The 22,482-nt window shown below is 55.2% G+C and overlaps 1 protein-coding gene across 4 annotated transcripts; it reads right to left on the reverse strand.

Annotated features, from left to right (window-relative positions):
- Positions 1-252: 252 nt before the first annotated feature.
- On the reverse strand, positions 253-22,324 carry UCKL1 (uridine-cytidine kinase 1 like 1). 4 transcript variants are annotated; one of them, XM_059862599.1, is made up of 15 exons: positions 22,244-22,324; positions 14,326-14,519; positions 13,695-13,801; positions 13,159-13,329; positions 12,847-12,918; positions 11,217-11,406; positions 10,752-10,813; positions 5,613-5,632; positions 3,170-3,268; positions 2,734-2,827; positions 2,373-2,435; positions 1,936-2,058; positions 1,512-1,619; positions 1,183-1,339; positions 253-623 (listed from the first exon to the last, which is right to left on the reverse strand). In XM_059862599.1, the coding sequence occupies exons 1-15, from the start codon at positions 22,291-22,293 to the stop codon at positions 547-549; spliced, it is 1,587 nt and encodes a 528-aa protein (XP_059718582.1). In that variant the 5' UTR covers positions 22,294-22,324; the 3' UTR covers positions 253-546. The 4 variants fall into 4 exon arrangements, with proteins under 4 accessions (XP_059718582.1, XP_059718581.1, XP_059718578.1 ...); XM_059862598.1 differs by having other exon boundaries at positions 14,326-14,522; positions 22,244-22,319; XM_059862595.1 differs by lacking the exon at positions 22,244-22,324 and adding an exon at positions 18,452-18,785.
- Between the last annotated feature and the right edge of the window lie 158 nt (positions 22,325-22,482).

The raw sequence follows: 22,482 nt of genomic DNA on the forward strand, positions 1-22,482 counted from the left end.
GTTCCCATGTAGCTTTCCCTCCAAATCCTTCATCATCCTTGTGCAGCTCATTTGGACACTCTATAATAGCTTTGGTTTCCCTTCAGGCAGGAGGAACCGCCTCTACTCTGGCACCAAGTCTTCATTTGGATAGAAGGTGTGGTATTCTTGATCTCCCATCACTGCCCATGATACCTTCCCTCCCAGGACTGTAGTCTTGAAAGGACACAAATCCTTCTAGGCACCCATGGGAAGTGACAAAGAATGGCTCAGTTCAAGAAAACCAGAGAAAAAATTTATTATTGTTCTTTATAAAATATCTCCAATAAGTTATATAGGCAAATATTTAAATTAAAATAAATTAACTCCGCTCTATGCTGGGACACGCAACTGCCCATAAAGTCAAACTAGGATTTACGTTTCTCTGAAAAAATATGCCCTAGATCTCCGATGTAAGATTGAAAAAAATATCTATGCTTGGTGAGAGGAAGGAGAAATCTGCACTGGACAGAGGGGTTAAGGTGCGGTGCTGAAGCTGCCTGGTGCCAGCGGCACCTCCACATCCAGCTAAGTGCTGAGAGCATCCTCATCATCACTCCAGTCAGGGGGAGCGTCCGTCCCAAAGTACCGATCTCCAAAATTCCCTGTTGGGAGACAGAGAGTCAGAGTGCAGCACTGTGGGAGCCTTGAGACCCATCCTCCTGCCTGTCCTCATCAGAGCAGGCAAGGGAACCAGAGCAGGTTTATATGACAGTTTGAACAGCAGGAAAACTTGAGCAGCAGCAGAACTGGAGCAGCCTGTAGGCTGGTTTACCACCCGGTGGAAGGTGCTTCCTGGCACAGTAGAGATGAGGACAGAACACAGTGAGCTTATTTTGGGTGAACTTGTGGAAGGCGGCAGTTTAGGGAAGGAGGTGGGCACAAGGCTGCTCCAGCTGTCCCAGCCTGACTTCTCTGCCTGGGGCTGGAGGAGGCTCATGGCATGTGGAATGGCTCCTGCCGCTGACAAGGCGATGGCTGCCCCGCAGCCCCCAGAACCAGCATGGTGATCCTGACACCCAGCTGGCAGCAGGACCCACGAGGGGCAGTGAGGCTCTGGGTAATATAAGGCCAGACCTAAACTGCTTCTGGCAACCATGTCGTCTCCCCACCAGAAGCACTAAAAATCCCCTCAGCACAAGTCCTTCCTAGCAGGACACTCACCGATGCCGGGGATTATCCGAAAGAGGTCATTCACCTTCTTGTCCACAGCCGTGGTGATGATCTTCACCCGGGGGAACGCATAGGCCACCGAGTGGACACCCATCTCTGCCATGAGCAGGGAGAGCAGGAAGATCTTGTCCTCTGGGACATCATGATCCTACAGAAAATGCACAGGGATAGCTCAGGGTGAGTCACCCCAGCCTGTGCTGTGCACCCTGACACCCTCCTTCCCGCAGAGGAGTCAGTTCCAGGCACATCCTCTCAGCATGGCTGTGGCTGGTGCTTTGCAGGTTGCTTGAGAGCAAACCCCCTGCCTGATCCATCCGTACCAGCAGCACCCTCACTGCCATCATGGCCGCAGCACCCGTGGAGACCGTGCAGTCCATCAGGATGACGTGGTCTTCACTGATGTCTTTCGGCAGCCGCAGGTAGTGGAGCTGGGTGCAGAAAAGAGAGAGCAGCTTAGAGGCTGTAGGCAAATGGAGCAACCTGAGCCCTTCTCTTTGAGGAGTGAAGGATCCCTCCTGCCTCTCTGTCTCCGGACCTTGGCTGTCAGCTCAGAGCCAGCACAAACCAGCCCCTGTGTGCATAAGCCTGCTGGCAAAACCCACCTGAGCAGCTTTCAAAGCACTCAACTCTGAATGGGTTGTCACTGCTGGGTCACTGAAGGGCTGTCAGGAAACCCCTGAACCACAGCCCCACCCTGCACACAGGTTAACACCAGGAGATGTCCTCAGCAGCCCAGGGCCTTACCTCTGGCTCGCCGGTGTTGCAGTTGGTCTGGATGAGGATGGTGCCGATGCGGACGTCCTTGCACACCGCGCGCAGCGCCGGCTCCATGGTCTCTCCCGCTCGCAGGATGGACACCCCGGTGATCTGCAGCACATGGCCATGGTGGTTGCACGGGACAGGAGTTGCCACCACCCAACACTGGGTCTCAGCAGTGGGGGACTCTTATGGGCAATCTAAAAACACACCCCTTTCAAGAGGGCTGCGCCACTCCCAGGCCAGCCTCAGTGAGAGGGCATGAGTGGCACAGTGACACTGCTGATAGCACCCTTTGTCACTGACCTGCCTTTCCTGGTGGTACAGGGTGTCATACTCATGATAGCAGGCACCAAACCCAGCCTGATAGCAGCCAGGGCTTCCACTGCACCCCCACGAGGCAGGTCTCAGTGGCTTCCACTTACTTGCTTCCCGCTGTATGTCCTCCCTTCATAGTCGTGTCCCTGAGGGGTCTGGACTGTGCAACTCTACAAAAAACATGTGAGAAGAGTTACCAGGGGCTCTGACGTGGCTCTCACAGGAGCTCTGGAGTCAGCAAGCCGCAAGGGCTGGACCCTTGGACACCAAGGCTGGACAAAGAATTGTCACCCAGGGCCACAGCATTGCTCCATGGCCTTGGGGAGTCCTGGTGCATTTTAATCTGAGGGTTGAAAGGACTGGTCCATGGGGAAGGTTGGAGGAGCAGCACCAGGACTGTCCTGGCTCCCCAGCAGTTGAGGGTTAGGAATCAGAGAGGAAACCCAGCACCTACAGCCTTGAACCCACCTGGAATGGGAGCAGGGAGAGCGCATGCTCAATCAGCAACCGCATCAACCTTTTGGAGTAGAAAATGAACTCATCTCTGCTGGTCTCCTTGTTTCTAGAGGGGAGGGAAAGGCAGTGTCAGCTCTGGACCAAAATGTGTCCCAGGAGATGCTGGCACAGGTCTGGCAGTCCCTGCCCCTTCCTGGGTCTTGTTTGCACCATCTGAGCCTGAAATTGTGCTGTCTGTTTCAAGGTAAAAAGCAGAAAAACTGTTGGCAAGATCACTGAGCAGTAACTGCACAGCTCCTCTATGCAGGGGCCACCACCATCTGTCCTGTCTTGTGTCTCCAAGCATGATGACAGCCAAAAGTGGGATTGGGAAGCCCAAATACAGGCCAGCACATCCCATCAGCAGCTGAGCCCTATCCCACCCCAGGAGCCACAGCAGGGGCTTTACCTGATGATGGTGTGCATGCCCCTCACCTGAGGGGTGCTCTTCAGCACACTGAGGGTCTGAGGAAGGGGGTGGCACTGGTGGGCAGAGGCCAGGGCAGCCCTGAAAACCAAACACATGATCAGAAAGTCTGGGGAAGGCTGCCCAAAGTGTGGAGCACAGCACATGGCCAGAGCCATCCTCCCAGATGTCATCTCATACTGCAAACACACACAGAGGCCATCCAGCTGAACTGAGTGAGCAGCCAGCCCTGCCTTGTCCCTGCCATGGCAAAGGGACCTGCACCCACAAACCAGGGCCACTGGAGTTAGGGTGACCTTGCAGCCCAAGGACCTGCCCTTCCTGCTGGACAGCTCACCCAGGATCATAGAATGGTTTGGGTTGGAAAGGATTTTAAAGACCATCTTGTTCCAGCCCTATGCCATGGGCAGGGACACCTTCCACTAGACCAGGTTAATCCAAGCCTCATCCAGCCTGGCCTTGAACACTTTCAGGGATGGCGCAGCCACAGCTTCTCTGAAGGTGGCTGGCCCATCTTGGTTTCCACTGTTTGGGAAGAAAGTAGAAAATAAAATCCAAACCTTCTCCTTTTCCAAAGTCTTATCTATTGATGGATCTTGGACTCATGGGGTGAGGAGGGGCTGTTGTGGCTGTCTCTGACCTACGAGTGCCAGATGCCACGAGGAATTGGACAGGCAGCCAGGCTGGCAGCACTGGCACATATCTGGAATGTGACTATTTTAGAGACCACTTGGCCCATTTCAAATTGGGAACAGCTTCAAGACTTTATGGCTGGACAGGACTGGCTCTGTGTGACTCATTCCACATAACAAATAGGGCTGGGAGCTATTCTGGGATCAAGGGAACACCATTCACGGGGAAGCACACAATGGAGCCCCATTAGTCACTTCTCCCTGTGAGAGTGGCAGTAATGAGAAGAAGGTCAGATTTGGCTTCCACGAGGCTGGGCAGGATGGACAAGCAACTTTGTCTGGGAGGAGGGCTGGGGTTTGAAAGCCACACGTCAGATCACACACGTGCCAGTGGCTGCATCCAGCAAAAACCACAGAGATGTCAGGGAGGCAGAGAAGAGAGCAAATGAAAGCACTGCATGATTAAGATTTCAAATCAAGCAGAAACCTGGATTAATGGCACACAGAGGCACACAAGCAGAGAGGAAGACAGAGAAGATGGATAGGCATGGAGGAGGGCAGAGCTTGAGGCCTCCATCCACACAGCCATCTCCTAGTCTTGGCCAACCAACACCAAATGAGACATTCCCAAGGTCTGTGGGTACTTAAGGGCTCCTTCTTGCTTTACCAGCTCCTCTCCTCCGTAACAGCCAAGAGCTCCATGCAGGGAACACTCCAGGACAGCTGGCAGCCACGCAGAGAGCATGGATGGGTTGTGATCCCCCCGTGGGCTTGCCTGCTGTGTGCAGACCCCATTGCTGGTTGGGACAAGCAGCCCTCAAGGCCCCAACCCTGGTGTCAGTGAAGCAAGCTCATTCTGTTAGTCACTGTCCCACGGGTTAGAAGCCCTTGGAGATGCTCCCTGCCGGCAGCACCCACAGCTCTGCCCTCACAGCCCTCCCTTCCCTCTCCTGTCAGAGCTGGCCTGGGGACAGATCCTGGGGGCACAGCCCTGCCTAAACCCCTCTCAGCCCCTGGGATACCAATACATGTGGTGGTGAGGGCCTTGGGCAGATGCTGGTGCTGGCATGGGGGCTGCCAGCTCACCTGCTTTATGGAGCAGAGACAGGCCCCCAACACAGAGCCACACACCCACACGGCCCTGGCTGGGTTTGCCCAGGTGACAAACTGCTGTTGCCTAAACCAGAGGAGCTGTTTGGGTCATGTCCCATCACCACAGCTCACCAAGGAGCACAGGACTGAGCTTGCCACCGACACTTTTCCCCTCCATCACTGTCAGGCCCATGTCACAGCATCCCACCATGCCAGCGGAATGGGCAGACCCTCTCCAGTCACAATGTGACCTGACTACTGCTCCCTGCCACAGATACCAAGGGCTTTCCAACCTCCATGAGTAGTGGGAACACCTCCCCAGCATCCTGAGCTATCAACAGACCCTGAAGAAATGCTGTCAGCATTCTGTCACCAAGTTTTCCCCACCTTCCTTCGACACCCATGCAGTGTGGGGACAGGAAGGTCTGGATACCCACCCTGCTCAGAAGCCACTCAGTGTTGTGAGGGTCTCCCCATGGTGCTTTCCGGGGAAACAGGTCCCATTTTTAGGATAAAGCTTCTCTTTCAAGTGCCCCCACCTCAGTCTGGCCCACACAAAGCCCCAGCAAGGCAGGACCCCATGAGCTGTGTGCCCCAAGGTGCCCTGCCCGGGTTAGTGAGGCGGCTCGCCCTGCACAGCCCTCGCCCACTCCCCGCCGTTAGTCACAACCAAACACTGCCATAAGCATTTGTCTCCTCACATATCCCAGCGCAGCTTCCTCTGGTCACCCGGTGGGAGGGATGTTCAGGGGAGACAAGACAGGAGACACCAGAGTTTAAGAGGAGAGGGACAAACATGACATGAAACAGAGGAGAAAGCACTGTCATTAGTCAGAGGGGGAAAAAAATCCCCTAATTGATCAACGGCTCTTGGACCTGCCTGGTGCCTGGGCCATCACTGTGCAGACACAACACTCCTCCCCTGGTGACTAAGGCATGTCACCACTGCTCTCCACGGCACTGGCTCCACTCCTGGCTCCATGAGGGAAAAGAACAGTCTGCTCTCACTGTCCTGGAGCCACAGCAGGCACATTGTCCCACCTGTGTCCCAGGTAGTACCACAATGCAATGGTAGCTCTTGGAGTTTGAAGGGATGTAGAACCATAGAATGCTAGAATTATTTGGATGAGAAGGAATATTAAAGATCAGCTCATTCCACTCTCCCTGACACAGGCAGGGACACCTTCCACTACATGAGGTTGCTCCAAGCCGCATCCAACTTGGTTCTCAACACTGCCAGGGCTCATGCCAAGCCCTCACTGAGGGCTCCAATGAAAGCTTAGAGCAAGCACAGGCACTCAAGGCCAAAAACCTCTGTCCAACCTAAAAATCCTTCATACAACCTGCCCTGCAAAATGCCTGTGGGCTCCCAGGGGTGTCCCCCTCCTGTATGATGATGATCTCCAGCCTTGGAGAACACTGAAAGGCAAGAGCACTGGAAATGTGGAAAGAAACCTGTCTCTGAACAGAATATCACCTGCAGGGATGACTTTCCTTCCCCTGGACTCACCTGGACCTGCCCAGGGCTCACCATGACTGGAGAGGGTCTACAGGCTGAGGGAAGAGCTCAGCCCTTCTAGCAGCCATCTACCCTATCACTCCCTGCCCAACCTGGGAGGGAAGGAGGGACTGTGATCCCTCCTGTCCCTCCCTGCCAACACCGGACTGTGACGGAACATCCAGACGGGCAGCCATGAGCACGTCAAGAAAACGTCTTATTTTGGAACCTTATTTTTTCCCCCTGAGAACAAAGGCTTTAAAGGGAAAATAAAATGGAAGGAAGAAGAAAGAGAGAGAGAGAGAGAAAGGGGTGACCATCTCCCAGGAAGGCTTCAGGGAGCATCCTTGGCTCTTTGTGGAACATGCTATCGAGCAGGAAGCAGACAAGAGACATCCAGCTACAAAGGAGATGATGCAGTCAAGGCATTTCAAACACGTACACGGCTGCCTTTCAGGGCTGACATTTCAAACAAGGGCTATTAAACTGCGCCATGGGCTGATATTTAAAGACACAATTGGCAAAGGGCACGCCAAGCTGATCGGGACCTTGGGGGTGGGGAATATTGATTGGCCAGGGGAACGGGCTGGAAAGAGCGGCGGCTCCAGGAGCGGGGCTGGATGCTGAGAGCGTGGCAGGAGGGATGGAGAACAGGCTGGGCTGGGAGCCCTGTGCCTTAGCATGGGCTGGCTGCTCCAGCTCCTGCTGCCAGGCTCCAGGAGGAATACCCACCTGGGAGTGCTGGTATGGAACCACCTCTCCAGCATGAGCACAGTCAAACAGGGGGGAAGCTGGACAAGAAATACCCTAAGAATGCTAAGGTCCCAGCTGTGCTCTGAGGGATTAACTGGGAAGGCAAGCATGCTCCTCAGGAGCCAGTAGTTTCAGAATGAAAACAAGCCTTGCATGTCCAAGGAAGGCACCACTTGCTTTAAGCCCCCCAGAATTCACCCATCTGAAAGGGGAAAGGCAGTCCCTGCCTGTCCCAGCCAGTTGCTTGGCCAGGAGAGGCAGCCCTGGAGCACAAGGACCACAGAGACACCTGGGAGTGGGGCCAGATCTGAGCATTCAGGTTTTATCCTACCAGCACAAAGCCCTCCCTGTGTCCCCACCACTGCCAAACAGCAGAGACTTCAGAACAACTGTGACATTTAGATGGAGCCATTCCAGACAAGAGGATGGGGAATTGTTTGTGATGAAAAGCCTGTATTTGCCAGGCACATCTCACTCGATGTGACTCTCCATCCACCCCACTCCTCTTGCAGAGACAGCAGGGCTGGGGGAAACCACAGGAGCAGTAAAGCACTGGGGCTCCAGCAGCAGCAACAGACTTGGGTTTTTGCAGGAATTTTTTTCCAAATTTTTTGTCAAAGGCATAAATGGAAGCTTTAAACAGAACATAAAACCACTGTGAGTGTGGTGATCACAGAGGTGTTTCTGGAGGTCAGAGTTACCTTTCCAAACTCGCTATCATAAAACTTCTAATACTTTATGGATATATTAAATACCCAATTTTTAAGTGCAGAAGAATATCACTTGTACTGAGCAACCCTTTGATTAAGGAAGAGAAGGGAAATTTGATGTGTGTTTAAGTATCTATCTATCGGTCTCTATATACACATATCTATTTGCACACATATTAGTCTTCTCTCTGATGTTATTCCTGCCATTATTAAAGCCACAAATTTCTCTTCATACTAAAGAGCACTTTCCCACCTGGACCTCCAGACACAGAGGGAAGCTTACGTGTCTGTATGGAAATACCAGGCCCCAGGGTGTTAAACAAGCAAAGGGAAATAAAATAAAACATCCACTTGTCTAGTCTAGGAAGTGACTGGCTGAGGCAGAAATAAATAAAGCAGAGCCTTTTCCATGTTCATCTCAGCTATTTTAAAAGCTCATTGTATGCCAAATGTAAATCTTAAGGTTACTTGAGTATCTCCATGCAATGATGGAGATCTAAATAGAAACCCATCTTCAGTAATGCATTCCCCCTCTGCTCCCTGAAAGAATACCTGAAAGCCTAGGTGGCTGCTTAATGGAAGCAGGAGAGCTGAAGTCCCATCTGGGGCCCCATGCTGAAGAGGTTAAGTAATCAACATATATGTTAGAGCATCCAACTGCAGATACCGAGAATTTAGAAATCCTGCTGGACTTAGGCAGCAGGACTTTCTCAGTCCTCCAGAAAAGGCTCTGCATCCTCCAGAGGCTGTGGGAAAGTTGGTACCTCTGGCCATGTGAAGCTGCTATGCTCCTTGGGGTGCCTCCAGGCAGATCCCTGTTTGCAGTGAGGGGCCCAGGGCTCCCACCACCCTCAAGATCACAGACTGGTTTGGGCTGGGAGGCACCACAAAGACCATTTTATTCCAACCCCATGCCAAAGGCAGGGACACCTTCCACTATCCCAGGTCGCTCCAAGCCCCATCCAACCTGGCTTTGGACACGACACTTCCAGGGATGGGCAGCCACAGCTTCTCTGGGCACCCTGTGCCAGGGCCTCAGCATCCTCACAGGGAAGAATTTCTTCTTATTACCCAATGTAAATTTCTCCTCCTTTAGTTTAAAACTGTTCCCCCTCACCCTATCACTACCTGCCCACTTAAAAAGTCACTCTCCATCCTTTTTTCAAGATGCTTTGACTAATCTAATAATTGATGTTTAATGATCTTTAATCATCAGGGATGGAGAGCGGCTCTGAAAATTGTTCATTTTAGAGGACAAAAAGAAACAAAAGACAATCTCAGGATGCAAAGCCTTCCCTCCTGCAGAGACCGGGGATCCCCAGGTACAAACCTGGCCCTGCCCCAGCCTCAGGGGTCTGCACTCAGGCTGGCAGTACCTCCCTGGGGAGCAGCCCTGTCCCTGCCATCCCAAAGCCAAGGGCAAGGTGGCCTTTTGTCGCCGTGGGGGTGACACGGCCGTGCGCCCTGCGAGCTGCCGGTCCCGCCGCGGGTCGGGGTGAGGCCAAGCAGTGCCTGGCATTGGAAATGCCTGGGCTGCACACACAGGACAGAGTGAGGGCTCTTACCTGACACTGAGTTCACGCTGCGGCAGCAACACAAAGACACAACGCAACCGGTATTAAGCATTGTCAACACCAGGGTCGTTTCAAGATAAAAAAAAAGGAAAAATAGGAGTATTTTCCTGAATTCACATGCAGCCTTTTTGCCCTTCTTCCCCTCCCCAGGTCAGGAAAGCCCTCCCCAAGCCAATCCCTTGCCTGGCTCACAGTGGCACGCTGGGGGTGCTGGGTTTGCTGTGATATTCCCTGGTTGGATCCCAGGAGCTGGGGGAAACAGCCATTCCCCTTTCCTGGGCTCTGCCTCAGGGCTGGGTGCCCTTCTCAGCCTGGCACTAGCAGAGATGCTGGGGCTTTGATCCTTCTTCCTGTGACCGAGGGTTTAGAAACCATCTTCCCAACCAGAGTTTGGTGCTGGGAATTCAGGCAGCCAGATATTCCAGGAGGAGGAAACTGCCAAGACACCTTTGCAAGAGCAGTCCCTCCTAAGCAGGCACGGGAAGCTGGATGCCACGGTGTGCCAGCTACCACCCCAGGGCTGAGCAGCTCCTGCCACTTGAGAGCTCCAAAAACGACTTGAAAGAATCAAGCCCTTTACTTTCCAGCGTATCTATATCTAGGTCACACTCCCTGCACTTCCCAGGACATCACTCTGAGCATTTCCATGACTGAAACATCACTAAAGCTATGGGGTGGGAGGAGACTGCTGCTCGGAGACTGCAACACAAAATGCCATCAGTTCATTGCAGAGTCCCAAACCACTGGTCAGGACTGGCCCAGGACCAACAGGAGAAGACTTAAAGCCAGCAGTGGGGAAGTGATGGAGCATGTGCCTGGACTGGGGCTCCAATGTGACAAGACTTTGAATTTTGAAACCCAGGAGCTACAGGCAGCACAGAAGAGAAGTGGGTTCCTGACTGAAAAGGCTGTGCACCAGTGTCTGCATGGGAGGGAAGAGGAGAAGCCCAAGAGCAGTGGAGGGTTTGGAGCAATGCTGGCCCTGGGAGGGCTGCAGACAGGGGGACACATCCCTTGGATCATGGAAGGGTGGCTGCTTTGTCCCCTCATGACTTGCTGCCCCAGAGAGGGAAGTAAGTTGCTGCTGGACCACAGCTGGCAGAGGAGCCAGGACCGAGCAGAGCACAGGGAGAAGGCAGTTTCCTTCACTGGGCTGAGGGAGAGGGCTGGGAGGAGTTCACAGGAACTCCCACATCTGGAGCACAGGAGAAGCCAGGCCATTCCCACCTGGGCACCCAGAGCACAGCTCCCTGCCAGGCAAGGCTGTGAACCCCCCTCACCACCCACGGACCAGGCAGCTCTCACCTCTTCCAGCTGGCTGTGGACGTGCTGAACAATCAGGTCGATGGCCACAGTGTTTCCACTCCCTGGAGTGACCCAAAAGTAAAAGAATCACAGAATCAGGCTTGTAAATGTTAGAAAAACCCTCTAAGATCATGGGGTCCAACCATTAAATAAGCACAGCCAAGCCCTCCACTAGACCATCTCTGTTAGGGTTACACTGGGGTTAGGGTTCAGGAAACCACAAAGCCCAAAGTTCCAGGGACTCTGCAGCTACAAAAGGCATGCCGAGGGAAACACAGGACTGCCACAGCATGGCTCCCCCCACATCTGTCTGCTTGGCACCAGCCTTACCCCCATGAGGGTTCTACTGCTCTGCCTAGGTTAGGGTTAGGGGTCAGAAAACCACAAAGCCCAGAGCTGAGGGCAGAGGGCTGGGGTCTCTGGGTGGTGTCAGGGGTGCCCCTGAGGACTGCCATGGACAGGTACCTCGGGGCACAACGATGTCTGCCAGCCTCATGGTGGGCTGGATGTACTGGTCGAAGGCGGGCTTGACAAACTTGTTGTACTGCTTGATGACCCCCTCGATGTCCCGGCCTCGCTCGCTGATGTCCCTGCGCAGGCGGCGCACCAAGCGGATGTCCGAGTCCGTGTCCACAAATATCTTCAGATCCAAGAGCTGAAAGGAGAGGGGAGGGACAAATCCCACCGGGTCAGGTGTGGGACTCAATCCACCTTCCCCTGCTGGCCCAAGCAGGGCTGAGCCCAGCCCAGCAGCTGTTTAATAGGGCCTGGCTCTGCTCTGCTCCGGCCTGAGTGGAGCTTTTCCCTGGAATGTGGCTGGTGCTGCTGTGAGCCCCCTGCTGCCACCTTATTCTCATGTCCCCTGAGACCTGTCCCGCTCCAAACTCTGTCCCTACTGCCAACCAGCTCCAACACTTTGCTGGATGTTATTTAAGAACAAGGAGGAGATGAGAAGTTACTGTCCGTGACACACACCAAACACTGGCTTCTTAATCAAAGAGTCCTCGGATAGTTTGAATTGGAAGGGACTTTAAAGATCATTTCGTTCCAAGCCTCTCCCATAGACAGGGAATTAATGCTGGAAAGGAGCCCAGCACAGCAGGGCAGCTCATGACTCTGTCCTTAACTGCAAGAGGCAGGAGGGGGGATGCTGAGTGGAGTCTCCTGGGGGATTCACCCAGCTGTCCACTGGAGGTCATCCTTGCTCCAGGAAAGTGCAACCCAGGCTCTCACTTGGCAGGGGAGGAAACTTTCCAGACAGAGCTTGGCTAAGTTTGTGTATGGCTCACTGCCTGCTGCAGCATTTGTCAGAGGGCTGCAAAGATGGTCTGAGGGATGGAGACAGGCTGAGAGAGCTGTACAGAGAAAACAAGGTTCTGGAGAGACCTCAGAGCCCCTTCCAGTATTCAAAGAGGCTCCAAGAGAGGTGGAGAGGGACTTTGGACAAGGGCTTGGAGTGACAGAACAAGGAGAAGTGGCTTCACAATGCCAGAGGGAAGGGTTAGATGGGATATTGACAGGAAATTTGTCCCTGTGAAGGTGCTGAGGCCCTGGCACAGGGTGCCCAGAGAAGCTGTGGCTGTCCCATCCTTTAAAGTGCTCATGGCCAGGCTGGACGGGGCTCAGAGCAATCTGGTCTCATGGAATGTGTCCCTGCCCATGGCAGGGGGTGGAACTAGATGAGTTTTAAGGTCCTTTCCAACCCAAACCATTCTGTGATCCTGTGATATATCTAAATAATCCCCAAGAGAGCCTGAAGTGCTGGATGATTCCATGCTAGGAACACCAGACTCTATGCAGCAGAAGTTCAGCAGATTTTGCCTCTGGCTGTGCAAGCTGCAGCATGCAGTGTGGAGGTGGGCTATTTCTAGTTGTGTTTATGCACCAGCTGAGTTTGAGGTATTTGCTGAAACACTTGACCTCTGCCAGGGGTTCTTCTCTGGCTGCTGAGAGTCAAAGCCTATTTCTCCTACCTGGGAAGTGCTGCAGCATCTGGTGTAACCTGGAAGAGAAGATAACCTCCCTGCTGCAGGACCTCAGGAGAGAGCATCCTCCCACCATCTCTCCCTGGAACGGCTTCAAAACCTTTCCTCACCTTCAGGAGCTCCTTGTCTGCAAATGCCATGATGCCTTCAAAGATAATCACATTGGCGCCATACAGGGTTTTCTGTGGAGTCAAAATGGATGTGGTTTGGCACAGAACATCTGTTCAGAGGTGCCCTGTCCCAGGGAATCTCTCTGGGCTGTGACTGTGCCAGCTCACCCTAAAACCACACCGAGGCACAGAGCAGAGGGTGACAGCACCAATTGGACTGGAAAGGCCAGGGGCTGGAGGGGTGCAGTTGGCTCCCACCTGTCCTGCCCCGGCCATCCCCCACCTTGTCCCACCCCCCTCAGTGTCCCATACCCATTCCTTCTTCCGGCTGTGGGTGGTGAAGTCGTAGATGGGGATCTTGACACTCTTGCCTTGCTTCAGCTTCTTCAGGGTGGCGATGATGAGGTCAAAGTCAAAGGCGTCGGGGTGGTCAAAGTTGAAGTCGTTGCTGGCTGCCTGCTCCTGCTGCTGCTTGGTCAGCACCTGCCACAGAGCACAGCTTAGGGCACATGGCTGGGCAGTTCCCTCCCCTCTGCTCTGCCCAGTCACCTCTTCCCTGCCTCACAAGAGCCACTGGAAGGGGAAACCACATGGCTGTCCCTAAATCTACAACATGTTTCCTTACCAGGGGTTACCACATAATCCCAGACTGGTATGGGTTGGAAGGGACCTTAAAACTCATCTCATTCCAACCCCCTGCCATAGGCAAGAACACCATCCACCAGAACAGGCTGCTCTAGGCCCTGTCCAACATGGTCTTGAACACTTCCAGGGATGGGGCAGCCACAGCTTCTCTGGGCAATGGCAAATTGAGGAGCCTGGCCAGGCCAACAGGGGTGCAGCCTCACCTTGTAGAAGGAGTCCATGGACAGCAGAACCACCCACGGGACATCAAGAGCTTCAATGATCATGGTGGCCACCGTGGTCTTCCCAGAGGCGCTGCCTCCTCCCAGGCCTGCCAGGGAAAAGGTGATGAAGCCACCAAGCCCAGGCACAACCCTTCCCACCACAGGCTGGAGACCAGGTCCTGCACTGTTGCACTAAGGTGGAGGGGCCTCCAAAGAGGGAAGTCACAGGCACTCCAAGAGACTATCCTGGAAAATGTCAAATGGCATGTACTGGAACTGCCAGCAACATGCCCAGCAAAAGCTGGGAAACCCATTGTTAGATGGTTCTGCAACATGGGGAGTGCTGGCATGCGAACCAGTCCAGACTGCCTCCCTAGGAACCTGTGACAGCCCAGGCAACAGGAGCTGAGGAAAAAAGAAGCAGAGTGTGGTCTCCTACAACCCATCACCCCCCTTGCACACTCTCAGGTTCAGCCCACCCAGTCAATGCAGGTCTAACCACAGGCACTCCCCCTGCTCCTGTCCAGGCTGAAGCCAACCTCCAACATCCAAGGATGTGGTGGGGCAGGACTCCCACCAAGATCTCCAGGAGAGCCGTGGGGCAGGAGGCAGGGATGCAGAGGTGACCCACCTATGACAAAGGCCTCCTTGGACTGCGTGCCGTGCTCGTTGTACCAGGGGGGCCGGCCTGCAGTGTAGATGGTTCTCTTGCTGGTGCGCAGCAGCGGCGGCTCCGACTTGCACTGGCTGGTGGTCCGCTTGCGGGGGGGCTTGGAGGAGCCCACGGCGGGATACAGCCGGTCCAGGGACTCTGCACTGCTGCTGCTGCTGGGGAGAGAGGGGCACAATTACCCTGGTGGGGAAGGAACACGGACCTGGGGTGTGGGAGCGGGGTCTTGGGCGATCCTGAGTTGTACAGGTGAAGGGTGGGACAGCCAAGCACAGCCCCGCTGCAGCACTACCAGCACCCACATCTCTGTGGCCCACAGCCACGGACAGCACTGAGGAACTCTCACACAGAAGCAATTTGAACGTGGAATTGGTGCTGTGCAAACATCCATCCCTAAAGTCCTGCTGTCTGAGGAATACCTGCATGAAATAAATCCCCCAGTGAGCTCTCAAAGCATTGATGGTTGTTTTCCAAGGGGCAGCAACCCATCCTGGTGTGCCAAGGGACCTTTCTTGAGGTTAGCAGTCAAACACATGGGTTACAGCACAACCATCCTCATCCCCTCATCGCCAGTCCCTTTCCTCTCCCCACTCTGAGTGCTCCACCCACACCCAAGACCTAGTTCTCCCAAGCTTCTGTCCTGAAGCTCCCTGGGACAAGCCTTCAAGCTGGGCAGAGCCATCAGCTTTGCCTTGGGAACTGAGAGAGCTCTGAGCTCACCCAAAGCTTTGGAGCTGCTGAACACTCTCCCTTATCTTCCCTGCTGGAGAGGAACAAGGCACCCTCCAGAGCCCTTTCCAGCTTGGCAGGAGGAGAGCTGTGGCCGGGAGGCGATAAGTGGCCCCTGGCCAGGAGATAAGCTGCAGCCGCTGCCTGCCCAGCTAAAGGACAGGGAGGATTATTTATACCAGTGCCTGCTCCTCCCTGCTCCTGTTCTGCTGCCCCAGAGGGATGTCTGCTCCCTAGGAGAAAGTGCAAAGGGCTCTCCTGGCTCTCGCTGTTCCTCTCCCCAGCCATGACTGGGCTGGAAGGGAAATTAAGAGGTCTGGGCACCACTGGCTCCAAGCTGTCACTGTTTGGTACAGCCCAGCCGAGCCAGCAGGGCTTTGCTGCTGCTGTGTTATGGATTGCTCTCGAAAGGGCTTAAACTGCAGGGCTTTACAGATTTTGGGTTGATTTTAAGCTGTTTTGGTATGAAGATTAATTCCTTTCCCTCCCCCAGCCCTTTTTAAAACAATTTTAGATAAAGATCAAAATTTCAGAAGGGCCATCTGTGTGTGAAGTGACACGGCAACCCCCACCCCTGCACGGCAAACAAACCCCCTGGGCACAGTGGGATCCCCCTGGCAAACCCCCTGGGCATGGCAGGATGCCCACAACACACCATCCCGACCTCTGGCACATCCCTGTGGAGAAGGCAAGGAGACAGGGATTTGCCTGTCTTTGCTGAACTCCTGCTAACAAAAGGCAGGCTGCAGCTCCTGCCCCTGTGACAGGACCTCTCCCACCACTGTCCACCCTAAGCTGTGCACTCATGGAGCTCCCCAGAAGAGCTCAGGACACCAACACCCCATCCCTGGCTAGAGCCCATCAGCTCCAAGCACTGCCAGGCTCAGGCTCAACCAGGATCCCAAAACACCCCAACTATGACTCTTTAAAAGCAGCCTCAGGAGGTGACACCCATCAGGAAACCAGGGGTGTCTTCCTGTGAAAAAATGGCTCCTTCCACGAGGAGAAGCAAGCCCAGGCGGGATGTTTGGGTCTCCTGTCCCACGGGTGATGCTGCAGCAGCCGCTCCCCACCGGTGCTACTCCCAGAGCGGGGCTGCCAGCAGAGGCTGGTGCTGGGGCACAAACAACGTCACTTCAGCTGGATAAAAGCAGAGGTGACACAAACACAGTTGTTTACCACAGCAGAAAGCGGCTCCTTTCATCCACATCCCAGCCCCTCTCCTGGGACCGCGCTCGCTCCAGAGCCTGAGCTCGGCTGCTTCTCCTCTGGGACTGCACGTCAGCCTCCATGAGACAGGCGAGCCCGTGGGGCTGCTCTGCCCCTTGGTGCCACACAGCACCAAGCTCTGCTGTGTCAGCCTGCAGATCCTGACCCAGGCCACCATTCCCAAAGTGACTCTGAGTTGGATGAAGTTCTGTTTTTTGGAGTTGCAGCAAGGCTGAGCTCTGCTCCCACCAGCTTCAATAACACCCAGCTCCTGGCAGGGAGGGAGAGGCTTGGACTCCAACAGCTCCACCAGCTCTCCAGCCCAGAATTACAGCCACTGCCCCACCTTGCTTTCCCATCATCTCTCCACTCTGCTCTCCACGGTGCCTGCAGCACACCCAGGGTGTTGGCACAGAGGGGACATTGCTGCAGGATGCAGGGACACACCCCTGGGAGAGGAGAGGAGCCATCCTCCCCCTGCACACCTGGGGCTGTTCTGGGATGCAGCACCTGAATTCCATCCCAAGAGCTGGTGTTCTGCCTTATCTCATCCAAATAATTCTGGACTCGCACCAAAATTCTACACATTTCTATCAGTATCACCCAATCCTGTACCTCTACACCTCATCTACATCTGCATCCTCTACAGGCAGATGATATTCTACACCTCTCAAATCCACAATTCCCATGATTTATTTGGGAGAAGTAAGGCTGTGGGACTGTAGGGCTGTCCTGGAGTTCTCCAAAGGTCATGCCGTTTCTCCTAATGTTACACTTCAAGATTTGTAGATGTTTTCCGTGGCTGCCTTTGCCAGGAAGGGGCTCTTCTTGCTCCAAAGGGTCGGCTGCTCTCAGCCATCTCCACCAGCCACTCCTCCCTACTCCTTTCCAGAGATTCCCTGCAGCAGTGCTGAAGCCCCTGCAATGCCCTGTACCCACAAGGTGAAGCCCCCAGAGAATGGGACTCTGTTTAGAGCTGGTGCCTATGCCATTGCTCTGCCCAGAGGAGGGTCCTGGTCACACATGGACCCCAGAAGAGCAAACACCTGAGGTGCCAAAGCCACATAGATAGGAAAGGAAACATCACCTGGGCTTGGGAACCCCTCTCCCCCTCCCTTCCTGGAGGGCTTGGCTGCCACCAGCTCTCTCCAGGCTGTCCCCAGCTTTTGGGGATGCTTTTGCCTTCCCCACAGCTGCTGCTGCAACACTCCTTGCTAGAGTGTTGGAGGAGAATGAATTACAGGCAACCTCCACCTGGATAAGCCACAGCTGTGCTAATTACCAAAGCCAGCCTTGCCCTTAATGGGTCACAGCTGTGACCAATAAGGATGAGTGGTTAGCTGGCTGGGAGAGGTCTGACCAAATGGGAGAGAGAATTGCTGCTGTGAGGGGTCTGCTGTGGGCTCAGGCTGAGCCTGCAAGGGAAGCTCACAATGGGAGCCTGCTGTAGTCAGAGTCTGTGAGTAGTTGAAGTTTGTTGGATGAGCTGTGAGGAAAAATAAACCGGGACCTTGGGTGATGAACCAGAGTGTGTGTCTCGGCTCATTTCTATCTCTAATGTGAGGTCTGCTGTGACTGAGTATCCCAGAGGAAGCCTGGGGGGCCCTGCTCCTGGGAAGGGCTCTTGAGCTCTGCTGTTGTGCCAGCACAAATGAAGGCAGCATTTTGCTCCCACTTAGTGCAAGCACAGATTTACTGACACCCCTCTCCTTCCCCACTCTGCTCCCATCACCATCCCTGTGCCCTGTGCTCAGGCTCTCTGCATCCCACTGCCTTCAGAGACCCCTGACCACCCTGGATCCATGCTGGGCTGACAGAGTAAAGGCAGTATGTCCCAAAAGCGCCCACAGCAGCAAGGAAAGATGGCACAGCCCCAAACCTGAACTTGGCAGCAGACAGGAGAGCATGTCCTGGGCTCTGCACCCTGTAAACAACACACTGACTGAGCTCCCAGCCCTAGGGACCCCCCCAGCAGCCCCCCACAGCCTGCTGAGGTGCCCTGCTGGCTACAGCCATGTCCCATGGGAAGCCAGTCTTTTCAGACAGGAATTGGGGCTGAAGGACTGGGACAGGAGCCACCAAGAGTTCACTCCAGCAAACAAACGGATGAAAACCAGCAAATTCCACCCAAAACCAAAGCAAAACTCACCCGCCATCTGGCCCAAGGGCCCAGCAGCCGGAGATGCGGACGCTGGAGAAGGCTGGTGGGCTGCTCATGTCCCCCTGCTGCCAGCCCAGGGGTGATCCTGGACTGAGGGTGTCACCCCCTGTCCCTGTCCACACTTCAGCTCCCGTCCCACAACCTCTGGCACTACCAGGGTGAGGGAGGGGCTATGCCAGCGGGGCTCCCGGGGTGATTCTTGGGGCACAGAGCCATGTACAGAGTCCCCCTGGAACGGGCACTGAAGGGTCCCAAGGGGCCGGGGTGAGGCAGAGCCCCAGCAAAGCCGGGGGCTGGAAGATGGCGGCAGGAGAAGGGAGCAGAGCAGGGGGAGTGTCTGTGCCCGGGAGCTGCGAGGCGGTCAGCAGCATAAGAGGATAGCTTAACCTCCAGATTACGTTCATTACCTGATATTAATAGCACTGGCTTGATTAAAGAAAAAGAGGGGGGCTGGGGATGAGGTGACACCTCCCTTCACCACCCCCAGCACAGGCAATAAACACCAGCCCCAGTGCCTCTGCTCCTGGGACTGGGGGTGCTCGGCTGTCCTGGACTGTGGGCTCAGCAGGGAGGGCACCTGGAGAGTGACATGCACGTCCCCCAGCACTGGTGAGTTCCCAGGGACTTCTCCACACCACTGGGGAGGGGGCTGCAGGGGGCAGGAGGGAATGACCCCAGGGCAGGGGGTACCCAGCCAGCACCCCTCATGCAGCTGGTGGAGCAGCTGGGGCTCAGGGCCAGGGGCTGCTGGCCATGTAGGGCTTTCTGGTCTGGGACTCCCACCCCCCTCCCTTGGCTCCCATCGGTGGGGGGTCTGGCTGAGGGTCCCCCCTGGTCACTCAGCTTCCCCAAGAGCTGCCCCTCAGCCCTGGAGTAAACAAGTGGGTGAAACTCAACACCCCGGGGCTGTCGGTGGCTAAGAATAACATCCCATAGGCTGTGCCTGGCCCTCCTCTCCCTCAGCACCCCCTGCCAGCTGCCCTCGCCCCCCCGGGCCAGCCAGCTCCTCTTCCAGCACCAGCCTCTCCAGGGAGGGCAGGGAGCCTGGGCAAGCTGCAGGAAGCCCATGGAGCCAGGAGGCTGATGAAGGGCAGGACACGTGCCAAGGGTGGGAAATGTTGGGCACCATGGCAGGGGGGTCCAGGCCAGCTCTGGAGCAGAGGCTGGGGCAGAGCAGCCCTCAGCCCACAGCCTCTGGCTGCCAAGGAAGGGAGGAGGTGGCACAGGGCACACAGGAGGGCAGCCAGGCTCTGCCAGGGGCACAGAGCACCAGGACAAAGTCCCATGGCCACCAAGTGAGACGCCAGCATGGTGAGACAGGAGCTGGGCCCCTGCACACCCACTGCCAAGGGGTTCCAGGGAGGGAGCTCTCTCCTGCTTAGTACCAACCCCTGGAGATGGGGCCAGAAATGGAAAAAGACCCTTTCCTCCTCCTCCTCGAGCCATCAAGGTTATTCCAGCAGCAGGGGAACCACACTGCCTCCCAGAGTTATCAGGAAACCCCTCTGCTCCTACTCACCAATGGGACCTGCAGAGCATCATCTCAAAAGAAGGAAACCTGATGGATACCAGAAATGAGGGGCTGGTCCTGAGGCAGGGGACAGGGACAGGAGGGTTTTGGGGTAGCCTGTCCCCAGCATGAGCCGCAGCTGCTGCCCCAAAGTAAGGGAAGTGAGCTTTGATCAAAGGAACTTTTCCATCCCTGGTCTCTGCCCGGACTCCCCTCTTGCTGTAAAAGCTCTCTCAGAAGTTTAAAAATAAAATTCTCTTCCGGAGCCACTTCTGTTCCTTCTCATTAAAGTAGCAAAAAAGCAAAGGGATGCGGGACACGGGCGAGCCCGGGCCCAGGGATATTGTTCCTTATCGCCTGCTCCTGCTGCCACTTTTCCTGCCTTTGTTAAATGTCCAAGCAATGGGAGCAACTCTCCCAGCATCCCACCCACCATTCCCACTGGGCTCCCAGGTGGGACACCCTGGCTCCAAAGGCCAGCTGGGACTGAGCCTTCCTGCTGGCACAAATCTCTGCTTCCCAAGCCCCTTCCCAGCTTCTGAGCTCTTGCACAAGTTGAAATTCCTGGGTTTACGACTTTTTTCTTCCAGTGATTTCTAAGCAAATCCCTCCTCTAATGGCAGACTTAAAATATGGCAAAAGAGGAAAGCAGGCACAAAGGCCAGGATCTCCTTTTCCTTCTGGTGCTGGTAGCTGCTGGGCGGGTTTCCCCTGGGATTTAAGGATGGAAGCTGGACTGCATGTGGATTTTCCTCGTTTGGTCATAAGTATTGTCACTGGACTGCTGTAAGAGCTGCAGACACACCAAGCCCCCAGTGGAAGAATGCCTGTTCCCAGAAGAGGGTCCTGCTCCCAGATCTCATCCTGGGAGCAGCACCACAGGAGCGCGGAGGTCTAACCTGCTTCCTCCATTGCTGAGTTGGGCTGGATCCATGCATGCCAGCTCTTGGCTGGGCCTTCCCTGTCCAAGAAACCATCCAAGGGATGAAGGAACACAGCCAAGGAATGGAGCAACATGTCCAAGGGATCAAGAAAACCTCCCCATGGGATTGATGAACCTGCTTGAGGGATGAAGGAACCTGTCTGAGGGATGCAGGAACCCACACAAGGGATGGAGGGACCTGGCTGCCATCCCACTGTCACACGCCAGGCCCATGCCCAATCTGGAACCCACGGAATGTCACTCCAGGTTTAACCAGCCTTGTACCAACCTCTGTCCTGGCCGGAGCCACCTGGAGCTGATGGTTCATCTCAGCAGCTCCACGCTCAGAGCTTCCAGCTCTGTTATGGGCTCTGCTCCCTCACCACAAAAGGACAAACATTTCCCTCTGCAAACCCAATTATCTGTTGCTATTTATACCAAATGGGAGCCATGGTGGAGGGGCTCTGTTACACAACCCAGCTATTCATCCCTCACTCGACCAGCACAACTCAGGGAGACTCCTTCCTCTCATCCTCATCCTCATCCTCATCCTTACCCTCCCTGCTATCCACCACTGACTCACAGGAAGGGCACAGGCAGCTGCCAGCAATGGGCTTAGCTGCTGGAACATGCAGGATGGGAACGGGAGGGATGGGAACAGGAGGGACGGGAACAGGAGGGATGCTTTGGCACTGATGCCAGGGTTGGTGGGGTGTTGGTACCCTACAAGCAGGGATACAGGGATGCTCCATCCCTGAAAGCTTTGCCACATCCCTGGAGCACCAGTGATGCTCCAAATGCAATTCCCAGATATTTGATGTTTGGGAGCAGTCAGTCCCCTGAGGTTTGTGATGGAAAAGGGGGTGGAAAATAGAAGGGAAGGAAACGTGAGTGTGTGTGTGGGGAGGCTGAGGGCAATCACCCTGTATGGGGGTTTGGGGTGGAAAAGTTTAGGTTGTCCCACTCTTCATCTTGATGGAGAGGATGCATGTGCGAGCAAGCTTGGAAAATGGGAGGCTGTGGTTTATCAGCTGGGAAATTAAAGGCAAAAACCATAAAATAAGGTAAATAAGGGAAAAGGTAACAACACGAAAGGGAGGGGGGGAAAGGATGAAAATAAACAAGGATAAAGAGGGGGTGGGAAGAAATGGTTGGTGGGAAAAGCGAAGGGATTTCATGGAGCGATGGGCTCGGGGAGGCCCCACTCGCGGAAGTGGCACCGTGGGGGACGGGACCGGCACCGAAGCCCCCGGAGCCGGCGGCGAACCGGAACCGGGGGACCCGGGGCGCCGAGGTGCCGGTCCCGCCCCGGAGCGATTATCCCGGGGAAAAGAAAGCGGGGTCCTACCTGTCGTGCGGTTCCACCGGAGCCCCCTCGGGCACCGGGGCCGCGGCCATGGTGCTGCGGGGAGAGGCGGGAGCGGCGGGGCCGCGGCGGGGGCGGCGCTGCCGCGGGGATCCCCGGGACTTGTAGTGCGGGATGGGAGGGTGGGGTTTGGGGGGGATCTGGGCACCGATGGGTGCCCTGATGGGGCACGAGGGGTGCTGTGGTCATGGGTAAGAGCTGTGCGGGGAGATGGGTCTGTG

This window comes from Haemorhous mexicanus, chromosome 18 (assembly GCF_027477595.1).
Source record: "Haemorhous mexicanus isolate bHaeMex1 chromosome 18, bHaeMex1.pri, whole genome shotgun sequence".
NCBI lineage: Eukaryota > Metazoa > Chordata > Aves > Passeriformes > Fringillidae > Haemorhous > Haemorhous mexicanus.

What these genes read in the sequence shown, in the direction of transcription:
- UCKL1 (XM_059862595.1), bottom strand. Translation starts at nt 18,519, where the DNA reads ATGAGCAGCCCACCAGCCTTCTCCAGCGTCCGCATCTCCGGCTGCTGG. An exon ending in CAAGGAGGCCTTTGTCATAG is followed by an intron (nt 13,802 to 14,325) that starts GTGGGTCACCTC and finishes TTTCCCTGGCAG; the next exon opens with GCCTGGGAGGAGGCAGCGCC. An exon ending in AGGAAGCTGCGCTGGGATAT is followed by an intron (nt 3,269 to 5,612) that starts GTGAGGAGACAA and finishes TTTGGTTTTCAG; the next exon opens with GGCTGCCCTGGCCTCTGCCC.